The sequence below is a fragment of the Rhinoraja longicauda genome, chromosome 25 (genome assembly GCF_053455715.1).
Source record: "Rhinoraja longicauda isolate Sanriku21f chromosome 25, sRhiLon1.1, whole genome shotgun sequence".
NCBI lineage: Eukaryota > Metazoa > Chordata > Chondrichthyes > Rajiformes > Arhynchobatidae > Rhinoraja > Rhinoraja longicauda.
The window spans coordinates 19,289,140-19,306,548 of record NC_135977.1 but is presented as its reverse complement, the minus strand read 5'-3'; the positions used below and the strand labels follow the sequence as shown (position 1 = coordinate 19,306,548).

Below are 17,409 nucleotides of genomic sequence, written 5' to 3'. Positions count from 1 at the left end.
CAACATTAGAAAAGCTAACAGCTAGCCTAAATGTGCACTATTTGGTTTATATATACCTTCATTTGTGGGTGGAGTAGGTGAACTGAAGCGGTGAATGTGTAACTAAGCCATGGCAACATTGGAGGATATATGCAATAAGAGGCTATATGTGAATACATCACTTATCTTAACACTATCAATAGGACTCCTTGGTACTACTGGGACCTGATCAACAAGACAATTAATCTGGTTAGAGCACATGAGTAAGCTTATACATTGCATGTAAAAGGTATGCTGTTTGAATAACTGCACAACTTTTACATGCAGAGTACATTATAAATTATCATGTGGTACAGCTCATATTCTGGGCTAGATAAATGTGTTTAAAATGTGCAGACTGAACTGTCTATGTAGTAAGACTTCTTGCAATAGCAGTTTCATTAGTTTTATAACCAGGCGCAAGTACAAAACAAATAATCTTGCATTTTACTGACAAAACTGAGCCTTTTGTATGCTGGTAAATGAAGGACGTGGTATTAGCTGTAGGGCATGGGCTAGCTGTTAACCAGACATTGGGATGCAACAATTAAGACATAGAATAGTAAAAAACAGGAATATGCCTTTGACCCATTCACCTGCACATTTATCTAACAAGACTCCTTAAACACTTCTATGTCTGCTTCCACCGCCGCCTTTGACAACATCTCCTGGGCACTTACCACTGTTTAGAAATAAAATGTTGCCCCGTGCATCTCCTTTAATGCCCTGCCCAAAACCCCTTAAAGCTATATCTCCTAGTATTTGCAACTTTCACCCTGAGAAGGAGATTCTGATTGTCTACCCTATTTATGGCTCATACAGTTCTAAATTTCTATCAAGGTTCTTCTTGGCCCACTAAACAATCTAAGTTTACAAACATAGCTAATATTGTGGTCGATATTCCATGGCCTTTATTTCTGTGTACCCGCTCCCCATTTGCAACGGTTGGATAGCAGAATTTCCCCTTACGAAATAGACAAATTACTACCAAAGTTTGAGATATGCAATAGCAATGAACACTTATGGCATTTGGAAATAATCACAATGCAGAGAAAAATATGAACATTTGCCAAGGGTGTCCATAATGGAAATTCAGTTTTCTAAAGCTGCAACCTTTCTGTAATGCCGAGGTGTATTGTTCTCACCGCCAACTGTCCTAATTAAATTGACTGGATGACCTTCACAATTAATCCTCATTGCAAACCTTGTCTTGTACATTGCCCCATCTGCAACTTAAAGGGATTCTGCAGTTACTTGTATCTTCAAGCAATATGACCGTAACTTTATATCTATCTAGGTATGGAACCTATGCGGCTCAGCCTACCCAAGCGTATGGACAGACAACCCAGGTAAGTTTTGGCTTTATGTTTTAAAAAAACTACTGCGCATGGTAATTTTGCAATGCACATTTTAAGAATCTAAAATGTTTTAAAACTCAGATCTTGTGTATGAATATATGAATAAATATATATATCACTATATATATATCTGTGATTTCGGCTGATTTCGGCAAAACGGTGAACCGTAGCGCCACGTTTTGTGCACCGCCTTAATCACCACGCGGAACGCTGCTGGAAAATTATATTTTTATTTAATTTGGTCGCATATTTTTTAAGTTACAGAGGTTTTAAAGCGCTGCCCCCCCCCCCTGATTTATTGAAGGTTTTCAGGGGGGCGCTGTGGTGCGGCTGTGCTCAGTACGCATGCGCGGCATCTCCTCACTTGTATATATTTTTCACTGATTTCGGCTGATTACGGTAAACCGTAGCACCACGATTTTTGCACCGCCTAATCACACCGCTGGACGCTTGCCGAAAATGATATTTGTATTTAATTCAGTCGTGTATTTTTTAAGTTACAGAGGTTTTAGTAAAAATTAAAAAAATTCAGCCGTTTTTTTCAATGGCCTTCAGTGTGTGACGTCAAAATGCCCATGTGAGAAGAGCTCGCGCGACCCCCCTCCTACTGATTTATTGAAGGCTTTCAGCTTGGTGCGTCTGTGCGTATGGGCTCCCCTCTCCTCCCCTTGCTTCTCTCCTCTCTCCCACACCCTGGAGACCCTCTCCCCGCTATCCCCCCCCCCCCCCCCGGACCTTTCACTAATGCGCTCCCCCCCCCCCCCCCCCCGGACCTTTCACTGATGCGCTCCCCGCCCCCCCCCGGACTTGTTGGTGCTGGGGGCAAGAGAGAGTAGGGGAAAAAGGGGTGTGCTGGGGAAAGGGGGGGTGGGGGAGAGAGAATGGTGGCGGGGTCTGAGAATGGGGACTGGGGAGGGGGATAAGAGGGGTCGTCCGGAGGGGGCTTGGTGGTGGGGGAAAGAGGGGTACTGGGAAAAGGGGAGGTCGTGGGGAAGGGGGGTGTGGGGAGAGTAAGGTTGGGGGAGGAGAGAATGGGGGGGGGGGCCATCTTGTTTATATCTATATTTGACTGTTTGCTCCCAAAATACAGCTAAAATGGTACACGATAGCACGACCATTGTAGGCCCACCATTGTCCTGGGGTGCATGTTAGCGAAGTTTCATTCAAATTGGTGTCATGTTTTTTAAGTTATTGATATTTTAACGTTTTTTAAAAATCACGTTTTCATTTAACCTGGCCGTTGGCCACGTATCGGTGTCATAATAGGACCCGGCCGAGTGGCGGCCACTGAGGCGTGCGGGGGGGGGGGGGGGGCACGATGGCCGCCATGGGAGAAGGTCCGTGCGTGCACAGTTGGGGCCCGTTGCTCTAATGCAGATGCTCCCCGAATTACGATGCTTCGACGGTGGTGCAAACGGCGGAGGGTGGATGGAGTGGGGGGGGGGGGGGGGGGGGTTGCACAGAGGGTTGCCAGGCCCGCAGGAGAGAGGGAGATATGGATTCAACTAGTATTTCTAATTATTTGATGTTCATTACTGTTAAACTGGCTACATATTGTGCAATTACAACATTAATACATTTTGTGATCAGACATATGCCCAGCCGAGTTATGGAACCTATACGCAGCCTACTGATACAACATACACTCAAGCGCAAACAACTGCAGCATATGGACAGACGGCATATACTGCCGCATATGGGCAACCTCAGACTGGTAAGGGTTGACTTATTGTAGAGTTTTACTTGCATTTAAATTGTATGATTAATTCTGAACCTGTTTTTTTTTGTTTTTTTTTATTGCTGTCTTGTGTGCTTTCTTGGGTAGAAGGGACAAGTGCAGGTTAGAATGCCTGGTCATTGTTGCATGATTCATGTTTTGTTGCATTGTTTTACATCAGACATCTAAAACTTAAATGTAAAATTAGCTTTTTTGTCATGATTACTCAATGTTGTCAATGGACTTTGCTTTGTGCTCCTGATGCTATGGGGGGGGGGGGGGGTGTAAGTTGCCCGTAAGTTTTAGATTGGCCACCTTTTAGTCAGTCATGGTATGTATACAGTCTTTTACCATATATTTGGGCAGGTCCATGAGCATTGCAAAAAAAACTGTTTGAAATGACACAATTTGCCACTTGGGCATTTCTCCATTTCAGCAAGTATAATTGGCAAGATTTGATATGGTCCATTATGCAAACTAAATTCTAGTTGCAACCTTGATTCAAATTTAGTGAATTTATATGATGAATATGGCAATGTTTTTGAATTCACAAGTTGGATTTGGAGAAAGAATAGTTGGTTTGTTTAAAGTGGATTGGGAGATCCATCTTGCCTCCCAGGTATTGTAAATTTAGCTTTTATTAAAAGTGTAATGTCATTCTGAATAAATCTTTCATTAAATGTTCACTTTCCCTGCCCTATCAGAAATGAAGTAGATGTAATACTAATATGCATTTGAGATGAGTTTACTGGGCCTTGGAGTTCCTTATTTTTTTTATTTTTGAAGGGTATCTATGATTGATAACACATGTGAGGATATTTGGGGGAGCATAGTTACTATCAGGTCAATTATACAGGCCTTTATGTGATACATTTACAAGTCATATTAAATGTCAAAAGCAAGGCACGTTTAGTTAACTGATTTGACAAAGTGCCCTGGAACTTCCACCCTTAGAAAGTGAATACAAAATTAAAACCTCTTGGTTTCTAATTCCAAGCTTGTGTATCGTCCAATCCATGTTCCATGGCCCTTCTTTCAGTAATGTGAACTCTACTGCAGCATCTCCTTCCTAATCCTTTCCATTTCCCCATTTTCTAACATGTGGAATAAAAGCATTTTCTTAATTTTTCTTCGAGCCTCCAAAGCACATGACAGGATTCATACCCAAAGACATTGTGTAAATGTTCTCTCCTGTCAATGACTCAAGTTGACAGGTACCGTGTTCTTTCCAGTGTATCTGAATGAATAGGGTTATGTTGCATTGGTTATGTGAATATAAAACTATAGTAGGTGTTTCAGGGCACTCTTCCCTTTTGTTTAGGTTATAGTGCACCCGCTGCACCTCAGGCTTACAGCCAACCTGTGCAGGCTTATACAACTGGGTATGACAGCACTGGTACGCCTCAAGCTACATACGGTCAGCAACCAACCTATGGTCAACAACCCACCTATGCTGCATATGGGCAGCACACAGCCACGTCTTCTGCTGCACCTACCAGGTATAAATATATATGTCATTTATGCGAGCGGAAGGGGTGAGAAGGGTGTTTTTAATAAAAATGCAGATTTTCACAGGATATCGTGCGGCTGCTGTGCCTATGTATTTGCCATCTTTTATGGTTTATTTATTATTTGTTCAACATGACACTGAATTTCAATTTGATGAATGAGTATTGTATTGTTTGTAAATGGCTCATGGCCCGGATAACTTATTTAGGCCATTTTCTGAGAGAGGTCAAACAAAACAGACTTTTGCTGGCAAAACTTGCGTTAACTGATTTCAGTCTATTTTGTTAAGATACTTATTGGTAAGTATTCAAAAGATATTTTCAATCACAGGCCTTCCTTGAACTTGAGAATATAGTCAGAAAACTGCTTTGCATGTTAACCCACAATTGAGAATTGTGGTTGGTCATTTTCAGAACATTTAACAACCTGGGCTAGATATATAATATATTTTAAATTCCTGCTTTGTTAAATATGCAACATTACAATTGGATGGAAAAAAATGTTCTATTAAAATCATACAACCTGTACATCACATTCCATGTTTTGTCTTTTATGCTTCCTCCAGTGTATACCACATTTTGCTTTGTCTCCCTTGTATTTTTCCACAACTCCCTGTTGTCCAACCCAAGTAAATATTAACTTTAAAGTAAAGCAGTCTTTCCTAATTGCTGACTTAAATTTCAGAGCACAAGATACGACCAAGCAAGATGATTACAGCCAGCCAAGTACTGGGTATGCTCAATCCAATGTGGGATACAGCCAGACAAATTATGGATACCCTCAAATGAGTGCTCATGGAACTTATCCTCTTCAGCCTCCCGTTGCTCCCCCATCTTTTCCTCCCACAAGGTAATTGTTTTGTGACTGAACTGGTCCAAGGATTTTTCGGATTCATAATGGGTGGAGTGGGAGAAGATACTAAAATCTGATGTCAGATTAGTTTCCACACTTGTGTCATTTGTTTAAGACTGAAGAGAAAATGTCACTTTTTTTAGTAGAAAATATACAAGAAACCAATTGGTACCTTTAAAATCAGAATTGTGTTTACCATAATAAATATCAGGAAGTACTTTGAAACTGATCTTGCAACTTGTGACCTTTGGTTATCAAACCACTTGCCCTCAACTTCTTTTAATAGTTACAGTAGCACCACTCAACCAACTGCGTATGATCAGAGTTCCTACAGCCAGCAGGCAAGTTATGGACAACAGGGGAGTAGCTATGCACCACCACCACCCCCAACTGGAGGATACAGCCAGCAGCAACCGCCTACAGGGTTTGGTCAGCAGTCTAGCTATGGACAGCAAACAGACTATAGCAAACAAAGCCAGTACAGTAAGTTCTACTTTTGTATTTCAGTAAGTTGGGACTAATGATATGGCCAAATAGTTAGCTTGAATTTGCATAGCAGACTGGAAGAAGCAACAAAAAAATTGATAACTGACGCAACTTGTTTTTCCAAAAGGAGTAAATGGTAGCTTGAATTCAGGCTGTTTATCATGGAATGGCTATGATCATGTCAATTGACTATCACTATCACCTGTTGATAGTTGATGTTTACTTCTAAATGCTCTAATTGTCATGACTCAGAATTGTCCTAATTAATTAAATGTTACTTAGGTTCCTATAGACAGGAGCAACCATCCACTAATAACATGAGTGGGTATGGACAAGACCAGAGTAGCTATGGAACTTCAACCAGTAGCTCTGACACCCGGAGCAGAAGTCGTGGAACCTATGATCAAGGAAGCCGAGGAAGTAGTTACAGTAGAGGTGGTCGGAGTGGACGTGGTGCCATGGGGTAAGATGACTGCTTCCTTTTAGAGAGATTAATACAATAAATCACCCCATAATAAGTTACCAGTACAGGGCTGAAAATGTTTGGCTGATTTTTAACAAAAATAACCTTTTGTTTTTAACTGGATACTCCCATAAGCCTATATTGGGGTTATGAGGAGCCAAATGTCCAAATGTAAAGTTCGCTTTTAAATTCAACATCTAAATAGATATGATCTTTATTTTTAAATCCATGGCCCTTTTTAAAAAATTTTTTTTAAAGAAAAACCTTCATCCTGAACTTTATAATGCAAAATTATGTTTTCAGCCCTGTTAATTTTCCAAAGGCAATGTCCAGTCTCTGTGGTATAACTTGCATATAATCGTAATCTCTGTACCACTTCTGAAGTAATGTAAGTATTGCGATAAAACTGGGTATAACTTTAATTTCCTTTCGAGTGTGCTCTATTTTTCCAAATTTATAAAAATTTGTAGTTTGGAATGGGATTTGGTTAAAGCCTTTAAATCCAATTCAAATTGGTGTTCCAAGAAGTTTGGAAACGTGAATTTGAGGGAGGTTAACTTTAAACATAGCATTTGCTCCACAGAATATGACATTGCCTTTCTGGGTGAAACCTTTAATCCTCATAAGTGTTAAATCGTCCTTCCGTTTCTCTTTAAATGTTGCTTCAAGATAGGTGAGAATATAAATGTGTTTATTACAATGTTTATATGCGGAGTATCTCTCAAACATCACTACATCAATCTTATTAATATTTTTGGAAGAAAACATAATTTCATTTGGGTGGTTTTCTTAAACATTTTTTTTAAATTGCCATTGCAAAATTGTGGGATGTAAAGTGGAACAGTTTATAAATTGGTTTTGTAATTATTTGGAGCCTGAGTTTGTTTGTGGTAGTAAACGCATTTATTTTAAGTTAGCATGGGCTTTACATTATGCATATGCCATGCTTCTTTTGAAATTGGATGTAGCAATTTTTGAAAGTTGGACTCCATGTGGTCAGTTTTGTTTTTGTTGCTAACACCCCCCACCCCCCTCCCTCCCCAAAGCAGAAATATAATTGCTGCACTTAATTTAGGAGAATATGATAAAGGTTTCACTTCAACATCTGGAAGTTTTGATATTTTAAGTTAATGGGGTTTCCATTTGCCAGGGTGCTATGGCCTTTATATTATTTAATGTTATGAATAATAACCAATTTAGTTGAACTTTAAGTAATTTGTGCATTTTCCTTAATGTTGGCAATGGAAACCCTATAGTCATTGCGTTTAAAGACTCCATTGTACTTGTATACTAATCAACAAGGGAGCTGAAAGCATTATCGGGATATGCCTTGTTATAGGCAGGGTCAGTGGAAAATGGGAATTCCTTTACTATATTGTCTTTCAATTTGAACTTGCCAGTAAGAGTTTTTAAACATGTTGCCTTTAATTGCCTTTGGTTTAAAAAAAAATGGCTGATTCACGAAGAATCGCTAATTTCAAAAGGGCACAAATGCACCAAAAGAGATTGCCTGGCAGTGATTGCCAATGCTAAATTTGATTTAAGTAAATGACGATTCGTGCGTGAGGGCTATTTTAAAATACTTGTGGGTTGAGTGTTTACTCCCTATTGTGTGCTGTTGTGCCATTTAAAAAAAGGTATAGCTGGCCTTGAATTACTTGGGATAGAGGGAGAGAATGTTGGACTGGGGTTAGTTTCATTAGCCATCCCTACTGGTACTATCAGCTGTAAGTATCTAGGACTAATCAGACTGTGCCCCTGAACTATTGCTGATTGTATGAAGGATAGCCACTTGGATGCTGCATCGGAGAGCTGCTGACACCAGTGGAAGCTTGTCCCATAACAGAATGTTGATTATCTCCCTTTCTGAAATAGAGAATCTTGTGGATGCTGCTCATATTGTTAGAAAAAGTGTTTTTCTTCAGAGCCCTTACTGAGATTTGAGGTTGCGCATTTATAAATTGATGGGTACACATGCTCTGATTCCACTGACCCTGGCAACTTAATGCTATTTGGTGGTCATTAGTATGTTATAGTCTAGTGACATAGCATCCTCGTTAAATGCAGTTTTGGCACTTGAGTGGATTGGGTAATAGTCTCAAATCTATTCTATATCCCACCATACACATTTTTGTGTTTCATTTGTAATTGCTAAAATGCTATCAAATGGTATTATTGGGAATCCACAAGCTGCCAATACAGCATTCAAAACAGATGAAGGTAAGTATCCTGTTTTTCTGTGTACAAAGGTAGAAAAACTTTAAGTAGATCTAAGCTTGGATCTGAAAATGCCTGCAACCCCTCAAATTTGTTCAGTTATGATAAAGACACATAAATGGATGTGTTTTGATGTCCTTCCCAGTAAGGGAAGCTTGGTGTAATAAACTAAAAATCACTTGTTAAAAACAAAACTTAAAACAATGGGCATGTGGGAAAACAGCATAGTTTCCCGTGTTGACAACTGTACTGAATTTAAAACAGTCCAGATTGAAAGTGTTGGTAACCTGTGATATTTAAATAAGCTACTGGGCTGTTTTTGAAATAACACATGGGTAAACGGATAGACGATGTCTGGTTGAATTGCAAGCTGCTGAATTTGTCTTCACCCTGTGGTGGGGAGGGAAATCAGTTGGAGATCTCTTTATATCATATGGGGGGGGGGGGGGATGGATGTCATTTATGGAGATGACCAGGCTCTGCTACAAAAGCATTTTGTGGTTGAACAGTTTTCCCTGCATGTAACATTACAGTTACTTTAGTGAAGTCCACAGCACTTGTGGATCTGTATGCCAATATGATCCATTGATTTTGCCTTGAATAGGGTAAAACTGTTTACTTCTCTCGTTCATAAATCATCTATCATTTGATAAATAGTTTTGAGTTTGGAGCTGGTCGAATGCTCCTAGGTGGGTACAGCCAGGATTCAAAATGACACCTTTACTAAACTTTCGCATTGTGGTCAGAGCTGTATTAAAACCATCCTCTATTGGTGTCTCGTACCGGACCCATATCGCTCAATCCGCGATTTGAATTGTTGAATGCTTGATAGTTCAATCATTATACAGTTACCTGTTTCTACTATTTTAAACACTGAACTAAATACAAGTCTGAAACCCTTAAGTTGGGAGTCTGAAACCTTGCGTTATATTATATAATCATGCAGTGAATGGAAAATATGTATCATTTTAATGGTAACTTGATCACAGGGAGTTTGTCTGTTGTTGAGATGCATAGGAGTTATTGATGATCCATTAATTTGCTCACTACCTTGTGAACAAGGTCTAACTAAGCCTGCACTTGTGTCCCAAAGTAAAAAGCTACTTTCAATGAGATGCTGTAATTGGGCGTTACCACTTTTGCAATTGAATATTGAAGTTCAAACAGCTATGCCGGCATGAGTCAATTAGTGCGTATGTATTTGATACATTAGTTTATCGTAAGTGCTGCATTCTGAGCACCTCGCAAAGAATGACTATAAATGGTATCACATTTGGACTAAAATCTTTTCAGTCCTCCTGATAACTAACTGGTTGATTACCTCATCACCCAACCCCAAATCTGGATCTTCAGCTTAGATGTAACTTTTAGTCTACTTTTCAAAGTTAGATTTCGCCATTTAAATTATGGGATGAAATGACAATATAAAAATATCCGAGTAGGAAGGTTGAGTACCCAATTGACTAACTTTTTAATGACCATAAAATAATTAAGAACGTAAATCTATGCTTGGGTGGAAAGGGATTCATCTGCATTTTACCTGGGTCAATTGTAATTATTTCATTTAGGGAATGGGGTGGTAAATATAGATTTTTTTAAATGATGGGTTAGAAAATGGTGATTGTAGTAGTAAATGGTTAGTAAGGCAGTGAGGAGTTTGCCATTTATCATGTTACGTTTGTTCTTCTGTGGAAGAATTTAAATGTACAGAGCCTAAGCAGTACGATACTGCTTTCACTCCCTTGTTTGCAGGTAAGTATTAGAATGTAGATTTAATAATGCCAATACAGTATTTATTTTTTAAATGCTTGAATATGGAAACTATGTTAACATGCTTTGTCGCATTTATATGCTACAGGTTACAAAGTGAGAGCCTTGTTTACACTTCAATACTTTAAACTATTTTGACTGAGCCGGCAGCATATTGAAAAGTGGGACTAGACACGTTTTCTACATATGTATGGACAAAAAATGTGTATGGTGTATGCAAGTGGAGTAATACATAAAAGCATGGTATTGTACACTTGTCATGTAAACATGGTATTTATTATTTACAGTAATATGTAATTTATTTGGAACGTAAAAGAATAATGTAAAACTAGTGTAATGGTTGCTTAACAGTTCTGTTATAAAACTGCATGCACCAACTTTAGTTCTTGAGACCCTGTTACTGGCAAGTCAAACAGTGAAGGTGTATATGGTTTTTGAGGGTGTACTAAATAAAGCTTTAGGAGAACTACCATGAAGAAAGGCAAACTCGCAGATGAAAACTGGTGAAACTTCAGAGGCCTTAGCCAGTGAGTGCTTTAAAAGAGGCACGAGTTTCATCATTGAGCCTTAGGCTCAGCTGGTACTGGCACAAGGGATGCTTCATTTCTTCATATTTGTCCCTGCAGCGGTGTCGACCGGGGTGGCTTCAGTAAGCCTGGTGGTAAGTTTTTAGTATTAAAATGGTTAGTCAAATACATTGTGTTTGCAGTCTGTGATTCGGGGAAATCTTTTTTGCATAGTAAAATTTACCCGTTTACAAAATTCAGCACTTGTGTCAACTGCCGGCAATAAAGTGGGCTTGAGTTAAAATGGGTTTCAGATTACCTGATACAGTGGTGAATATGGATGTATAAAGTGAATAATCACTTGAGTGATGGGTTTTTCAATAAAACGGGTTTCAATTTACCTGATGCTGGTGGTGACTAAACACATAAAAGTGAGTAAACGCCTAAGTGAGGGTTTTGCGTTAAAATGGGTTTCAGAATCTTGCTGGTGATGACTATAGAAAGTGAATAACCACTCAAAGTGGTAAAACACACAATGGTTTATTTATTAAAAATTAAATGGGGGAATTTTTAAAAGTAAAATTGTAATTTTAAATTTTACACTCAAGATTTTCACATGGTGTGGTCTTGCATTTGCAGTGCATCTCAGTTGAATGAATTACCAAAAAAAAAAAGGTGCTGGAATTATAGATCTAGATGTTTAAAGGTAGTGGTTCAGTGGAATGCAAAGTAATGTTGTTCTTGTTTTTTTTTCTCAATTCAGTAACAGCAGTAGAAGAAACTCAGGAGCCTGAACCAGGTAATGATTTAAAATTGCTTATTAGAATACAACTACCTTAATTGTTTTTTCTACATAGTTCTTTCTACTGTGTCCTTGTAACACGTGTCTCGGTGTGTCCCAACTAAATAGCATGCTTTAACATGTTCTTTCTTTATCTTGCTTGTGGCAATTGAGCGAGCCTGTGGATATGGGAAAATTGTTACAAGCTGTTTTGAAGTTTCATCTCTTTAGAACATCCTATTCCTTGCAGCCAATTCGCTTTGATTTACTTGCATCGGTTTGCCAAGGAGGACTTTTAGGGTGATTTCATTCATTTGAGGCTCAATCGCTAATGGTAGTCATCTGCTTATTAGTATGTAAATGCTTTGGAATGTTCTTACATGTCGATAACTTTGTTTATCCTGGCCATCACCTTTGCACTTGAGGTTGTTCTTTTTGTATGGAAATTGCTTTAAAAAAATAACAAATTAAAATGCAAATTATATATTGGCCTTTGTTTCCAGTAATTCCTGTACAAGAATAAAGATATTTCCCTCAATTATTTGGGACTGTCATACCATAGCTAGGATTTTGTGTACCATTTTGGTATCATTGTCTGATAATTTTGATATACTTGCTAGAAAGGGACTGCAGCCAAAATCAGACCATTAATCGCTGAAGTGGTAGATATGCCACGAGAGCAGTAAAGATCGGCCATCTTGTACCCTGACATGCACTCCAAGAAATCAGTATCCTACTGCTGCTGTTCCTTCTGTTCTCCACATACATTCAATTTATGGAATTTAAAGTCAAGCTAGACTTTTCTTGTGGGACATTAATTCTCCTTTGGTGAGAATGTTTCTTGATGCTTTTTTCTTTTTGCAGTTACTGCAGCTGAACCACCACCCCCACCTCCGGCTCCTGCTCCCGCTCCAGCCCCAACCCCAACCCCGACTACAACTTCAGCCCCGCAGGAAGATGTGGAGAAAGATACTATTTATGTGCAAGGTTTGGGGGAAAATATAACTCCAGAAAGGCTTTTGGATTTCTTCAAGCAAACTGGTGCTATAAAGGTTTGTATTGATGTGTACTATTGAAGAAATTATGTTATGTTTTTTACATTTTGATAATGACTTCACTATTGTACATGGGTAGATCAACAAACGAACTGGGCAGCCTATGATCAACATAGTCATCGACAAAGAGACTGGAAAACCCAAAGGTGAAGCCACAGTGTCATACGATGACCCTCCTGCTGCGAAGGCTGCTCTGGAATGGTTTGATGGTAGGTGTGGAAGAAATTAATTTAGAGGGAAATTAAAGGAAAATGAAAAGCGGTTTGCTTTGAGACTTTATTGCATGATATCATGGTGGCAGTAAACTGCCCACCAGTTCTCTGACTTCACAGCAGAATTAACTGACAGTTTTACTGTGCAGTAAACAACTTTTGTTTTTTTGTTAGATACTACTATATGAAAATATTCTATCAACTACATGGGCACCAATTATTTCATTAGTCATAACATACTTTTTGTTTATGTTAATCTTATTCAACAACAGTTGGTTAATACAAGCCAAACACAATACAATGGCATCTTGACATTCTATCTCGCCTTTTAGGCAACCCGTGCCACCATCCCCTCTCCGAGCCAATCATAAGCCCCCCATTTACAGTAGCATTTCTCTATGCCACTAGCGGTATAGGGTGTAGGTGGTCTACTGTAACTTCTCACAAAGGAAGAACAAGCTTCATTATCTCGTCTATTTCATATTTACCTATACCATCCACCCTTCAACCCATTCCCAGACAAGAGGCGGTACTTCTGCACCTGGTCAACGAGAGATGCCAATTGTCACATCCAAACACCCTTTCGTTACTTTGTTCAATTCCAATTAAAATTAAGTGAGGAAGGATATTAATTTTTCTTCCACAGTAAGTTTTTTATGCTCTTTATAATGCACGATAATACTTTTTCAATTGTGCTGCATTAATAATTTCTATTCCTTTTTAGGAAAGGAGTTTGACACAAACCCAATCAAGGTTACTATGGCAAAAAAAAAGCAGCCACCCCAGCTCCAGCAGCCGCCACCACCATTGTCCTTCAACAATATGCGAGGAAACGTTTCCCTCCGTGACGGCAGAGGCGGTGGACCTCCTGGTCGAGGAGGTGAGAACCTTCACTACAGACCAGGTAATATGTTTTGCTTTTTATCATGGGGGCATGGACACATACTTCGGTTTGCTTTAATGCTAAATTAAGTAGTCCTTTACTGTTTTTGTAGTATTTGAGCTGGGGTGCTGATCTGGATTGTAGTCCTCCATACAGTGTCCTCAATGAATATTGACCTCTAATGTTATTTGAATTTGTTACAATATTCTTAACGCTGACGCCTTTTGCTCCATCACGAGGTATTCATTCTGCTTTTCAAAATTGCATCTGATCCCATTGATGTTCAATGTTCTCTTTTTTCCAATGATTGGCGTCTGGGGATGAACATCACATTGTTGTATTGTAAATTAGGACTGGATGCACCCCCTCCAATCTTGTGCCATCTTCCAGCTTTACATTGCCTTTCAAGCAAACTAAACGATAGTCCTCCATGTCAAATAACCTGTGTTTGAATGCTGAAATACTGTCTTCAAATTGTTCTAAGCAAATCACTGGGCCCAGCATGTTCTGAGATCTCGTATCTAATACCTGCAGTCTATAAATTGTACCTTTTTAATTTTGAGGTTTTGATTCGCGTGAATAAATATTTAGGCTACTTCAATTGTGTAATTCTGTGTAATTAAGTCAAACGAGTTATAGCATGATTGTTTCTCTTCTGTAGCATGAAATTTATTCAGGTGACTTTTGCAATGGTGATGTGTATTTTGAGCTGATTGTAGAGACTGGCCGGAATGTTTCCGTTGTCCTGCTGGCTGACATGTCCTGTTCCTGTGGCTTCCATTGCAGGACCTATGGGTCGTGGCGGAGGAGGGTTTGGTGGACGAGGTGGGCCACGCGGACGCGGTGGGCCTTCCGGAGGAAATACACAGCAGAGAGCCGGTGACTGGAGATGTCCTAACCCGTATGTCAGGCTTGGTTTCAGCGTTTTATTCAGAGATATTAATGATCTGATGGTGCAATTGTCTGGGTGTAATGTACATATTTTTTAATAGAACTTGTGGAAATTCTAACTTTGCCTGGCGAACCGAATGTAACCAGTGCAAGGCTCCAAAGCCAGATGGCCCTGTCCCACCACCATTCCCTCCGGGTGAGTTAATTATTGTCAATTTATCAGTTCTCTTGGGTCTGTAATGCACACAGTGGAGAGTTTCTGTTCATATTTGGTATAACAGTTGAACCTAACTATACAAGTTGCATTTGTAGGTGACCGTGGTAGAGGTGGCCCCATGATGCGTGGTGGCCGTGGTATGGATCGTGGGGGTTTCAGAGGAACCCGCGGAGGGGATCGTGGTGGCTTCCGAGGAGGACGTGGTGGTGATCGAGGTGGCTTCAGAGGTGGAAGAGGAATGATTGGAGGTCCCCCCATGGGCGAACTTATGGGTTTCAGAGGTGGACGTGGTGGACCAGGAAAAATGGATAGGAAGTAAGTTAACCGGTGTTTCAAAACTTCTACAAGAACATTTTTGTATAATTGTGGATCCAGTGTTTTTTGAAGCTGCCCTGTTTCTTAGATGTTTTCTAGAAACACTCCACTGATGCAACACAGTGGCGTAGCTGGTAGAGCTGCTGCCTCATAGCGCCAGAGACCCGTATTCAATCCAGACCATGGTTGCTGTCTGTGTGGAGTTTGCATGTTCTCTCTCTGACCACAGAATTTACTCCGAATTCTTCAGTTTCCTCACATGTCTCAAAGATGTGCAGGCGTAGGTTAATTGGTCTCTCATTTGCCCCTGGTGTATAGGGAGTCGAGGAGATAGTGGGGTTACAGACGTAGTGTGAGCTGATAATCGCTGATTAGATTTGGTCAAAGGGCCTGATTCCATTCTACATCTTCACACTATGATTTGTGCCCTTTTAAAAATGTGAATTGCTAATGGGCTTTCCTCTCCTTAGGGGTGATCGTCGCCAGGACCGTCGGGAGAGACCATATTGAAGTAGATGACCCATCTGGTTTTCTGTTTACTACAACAAATATTTTTTAAAAATGTTTTAAATTTGTAATTCCGTATTTATAATGTTGTTTGCAACAACATTACGGCAATATTTCGGTATTGTATTAGTTTTTCAGTGGATATAGCCGAGTCAGGAAGTAAATTTCATGTTAGGGTGACTTTTTGCTTAATTTTTACTTTTGTCAAGGTGAATGTAATGATGTGAACGAGATCCTGAAGAGCATGCAAAACAAAAATGTACAGTGCATAGCTTTTGTTCTGTTTATACTATGGTGATACTGCAATAAAAAGCTGAGTCGCTCTGTTTAGTGTGGCTTCCTGAAGTTCTGCTGAAAGTAGCTTGAAATAGCATTCCACAGTTGAGAGTAAGTACACGAGTTGCAAAGTTTGAATGACACTGAAATGAGCTTCTGCGGCTTCATTAAAAAGTTCAACAGCTGTTTAAAAAAAATTGTTGCACGAGTCTCTTTGCAAATTCCATGTGCAGTTATTACTATAGAAAATACAAAAGTACACTGAATATTTCTCAACTTCCCCATGCCCCTTAAAATGGGTTATTTAAAAAAACATATATTTTAATGGATTTTGGCGGCTGAAAGAAATGCTTATGGGTGCTTAATGGACAATGTGAAAGCATTTTCTGTTTGAGTTGTGGAGTACCCAGATCTTTAGGTCACAAGCAAATTTAATCACTGTTTTTTTGGTGATTCATACATTTTGGCCATGTTAATTGTACACGCATTGCTGCTTTTCAGTGGTCAGTCTGGCTGACTGCAGGTATTTTGTACATTTGACCTGCTAAAGCTGGTAATGCTATTGAGCGTTCAGGTTTACTTTGACTTTAGTATTGATGTGGGCATATTCTGACACTTGTGCTCTATATCTTTTAAATCTAGATATACCAATTTTTAGTTGCCTTATCTCAAATATTAACTTGTCAGTGGTAGATTTGGACTGGTAACGTCATTTCAATCAATATTTGACATTCCAGTGCTGGATAATTTGTGAAATTAACTGTGGATTCACTCTGGTCAGAAATTGTGCACATCAGTCATTGGTATAAGTCACTATTTGAAGATCTGGCTGCTGTAACGGAGATTGTATATTTAAAATTACATCTGAAAAAAATTTGTTATGGTAAACAACCTATTGGAACATTGAGATTTGTAAGATGGAGCTTCATAGGCATACTGTTTAAATTCTCCTTTCGCAACAATTTGTTGAATATTGCTTAAAATCCTATGAAATTTACAGTTACACTTGCAGAATGTTGTATATTAAAGGTGATGTGCATTATGATTGTGAATAATGCTTGCCACACGTAGTCTAGGCACAAAGTATATAAAATTGACTGTCTGGATCCATTTCAAAACCCCACACACCATTAGAGTTCTGTATTGCTGTTATTTTTCTAAGTGATTAAACTTGATTAATAAAGTTTTTCTTTATTGGCTGAGGTGTGATTGGTTCGGTAATGTGTGTTATTGTGTCCGGGTTCAGCCTTGGCCTGTTGTTCTGGCTAACTTTGCAGGAGTTTCAAATCCCTTTAGTGAGTTGAGCAATTTTTATTAAGCTTGAAACATTTGTAGGAAGAAAACTAAAACCGGTGCATGGGAAATCCTTTCTAACA

General features: G+C 39.3%; 1 protein-coding gene across 2 annotated transcripts in view; it reads left to right on the top strand.

Annotated features, from left to right (window-relative positions):
* LOC144605892 (RNA-binding protein EWS-like) overlaps nt 1-17,409 on the top strand; it is a 21,856-nt gene extending 4,447 nt beyond the window's left edge. The window contains exons 3-18 of one of the 2 annotated variants that reach the window (XM_078421540.1): nt 1,316-1,367; nt 2,967-3,090; nt 3,202-3,216; nt 4,415-4,592; nt 5,287-5,451; nt 5,741-5,937; nt 6,223-6,403; nt 11,017-11,051; nt 11,660-11,695; nt 12,542-12,729; nt 12,812-12,941; nt 13,669-13,848; nt 14,614-14,728; nt 14,820-14,914; nt 15,031-15,250; nt 15,721-17,409. In XM_078421540.1, coding sequence (XP_078277666.1) covers nt 1,316-1,367; nt 2,967-3,090; nt 3,202-3,216; nt 4,415-4,592; nt 5,287-5,451; nt 5,741-5,937; nt 6,223-6,403; nt 11,017-11,051; nt 11,660-11,695; nt 12,542-12,729; nt 12,812-12,941; nt 13,669-13,848; nt 14,614-14,728; nt 14,820-14,914; nt 15,031-15,250; nt 15,721-15,760 — 1,951 coding nt within the window. In that variant the 3' untranslated portion in view covers nt 15,761-17,409. The remainder of the gene's footprint in view (nt 1-1,315; nt 1,368-2,966; nt 3,091-3,201; nt 3,217-4,414; nt 4,593-5,286; nt 5,452-5,740; nt 5,938-6,222; nt 6,404-11,016; nt 11,052-11,659; nt 11,696-12,541; nt 12,730-12,811; nt 12,942-13,668; nt 13,849-14,613; nt 14,729-14,819; nt 14,915-15,030; nt 15,251-15,720) is intronic. The other variant, XM_078421541.1, reaches the window with a different exon arrangement.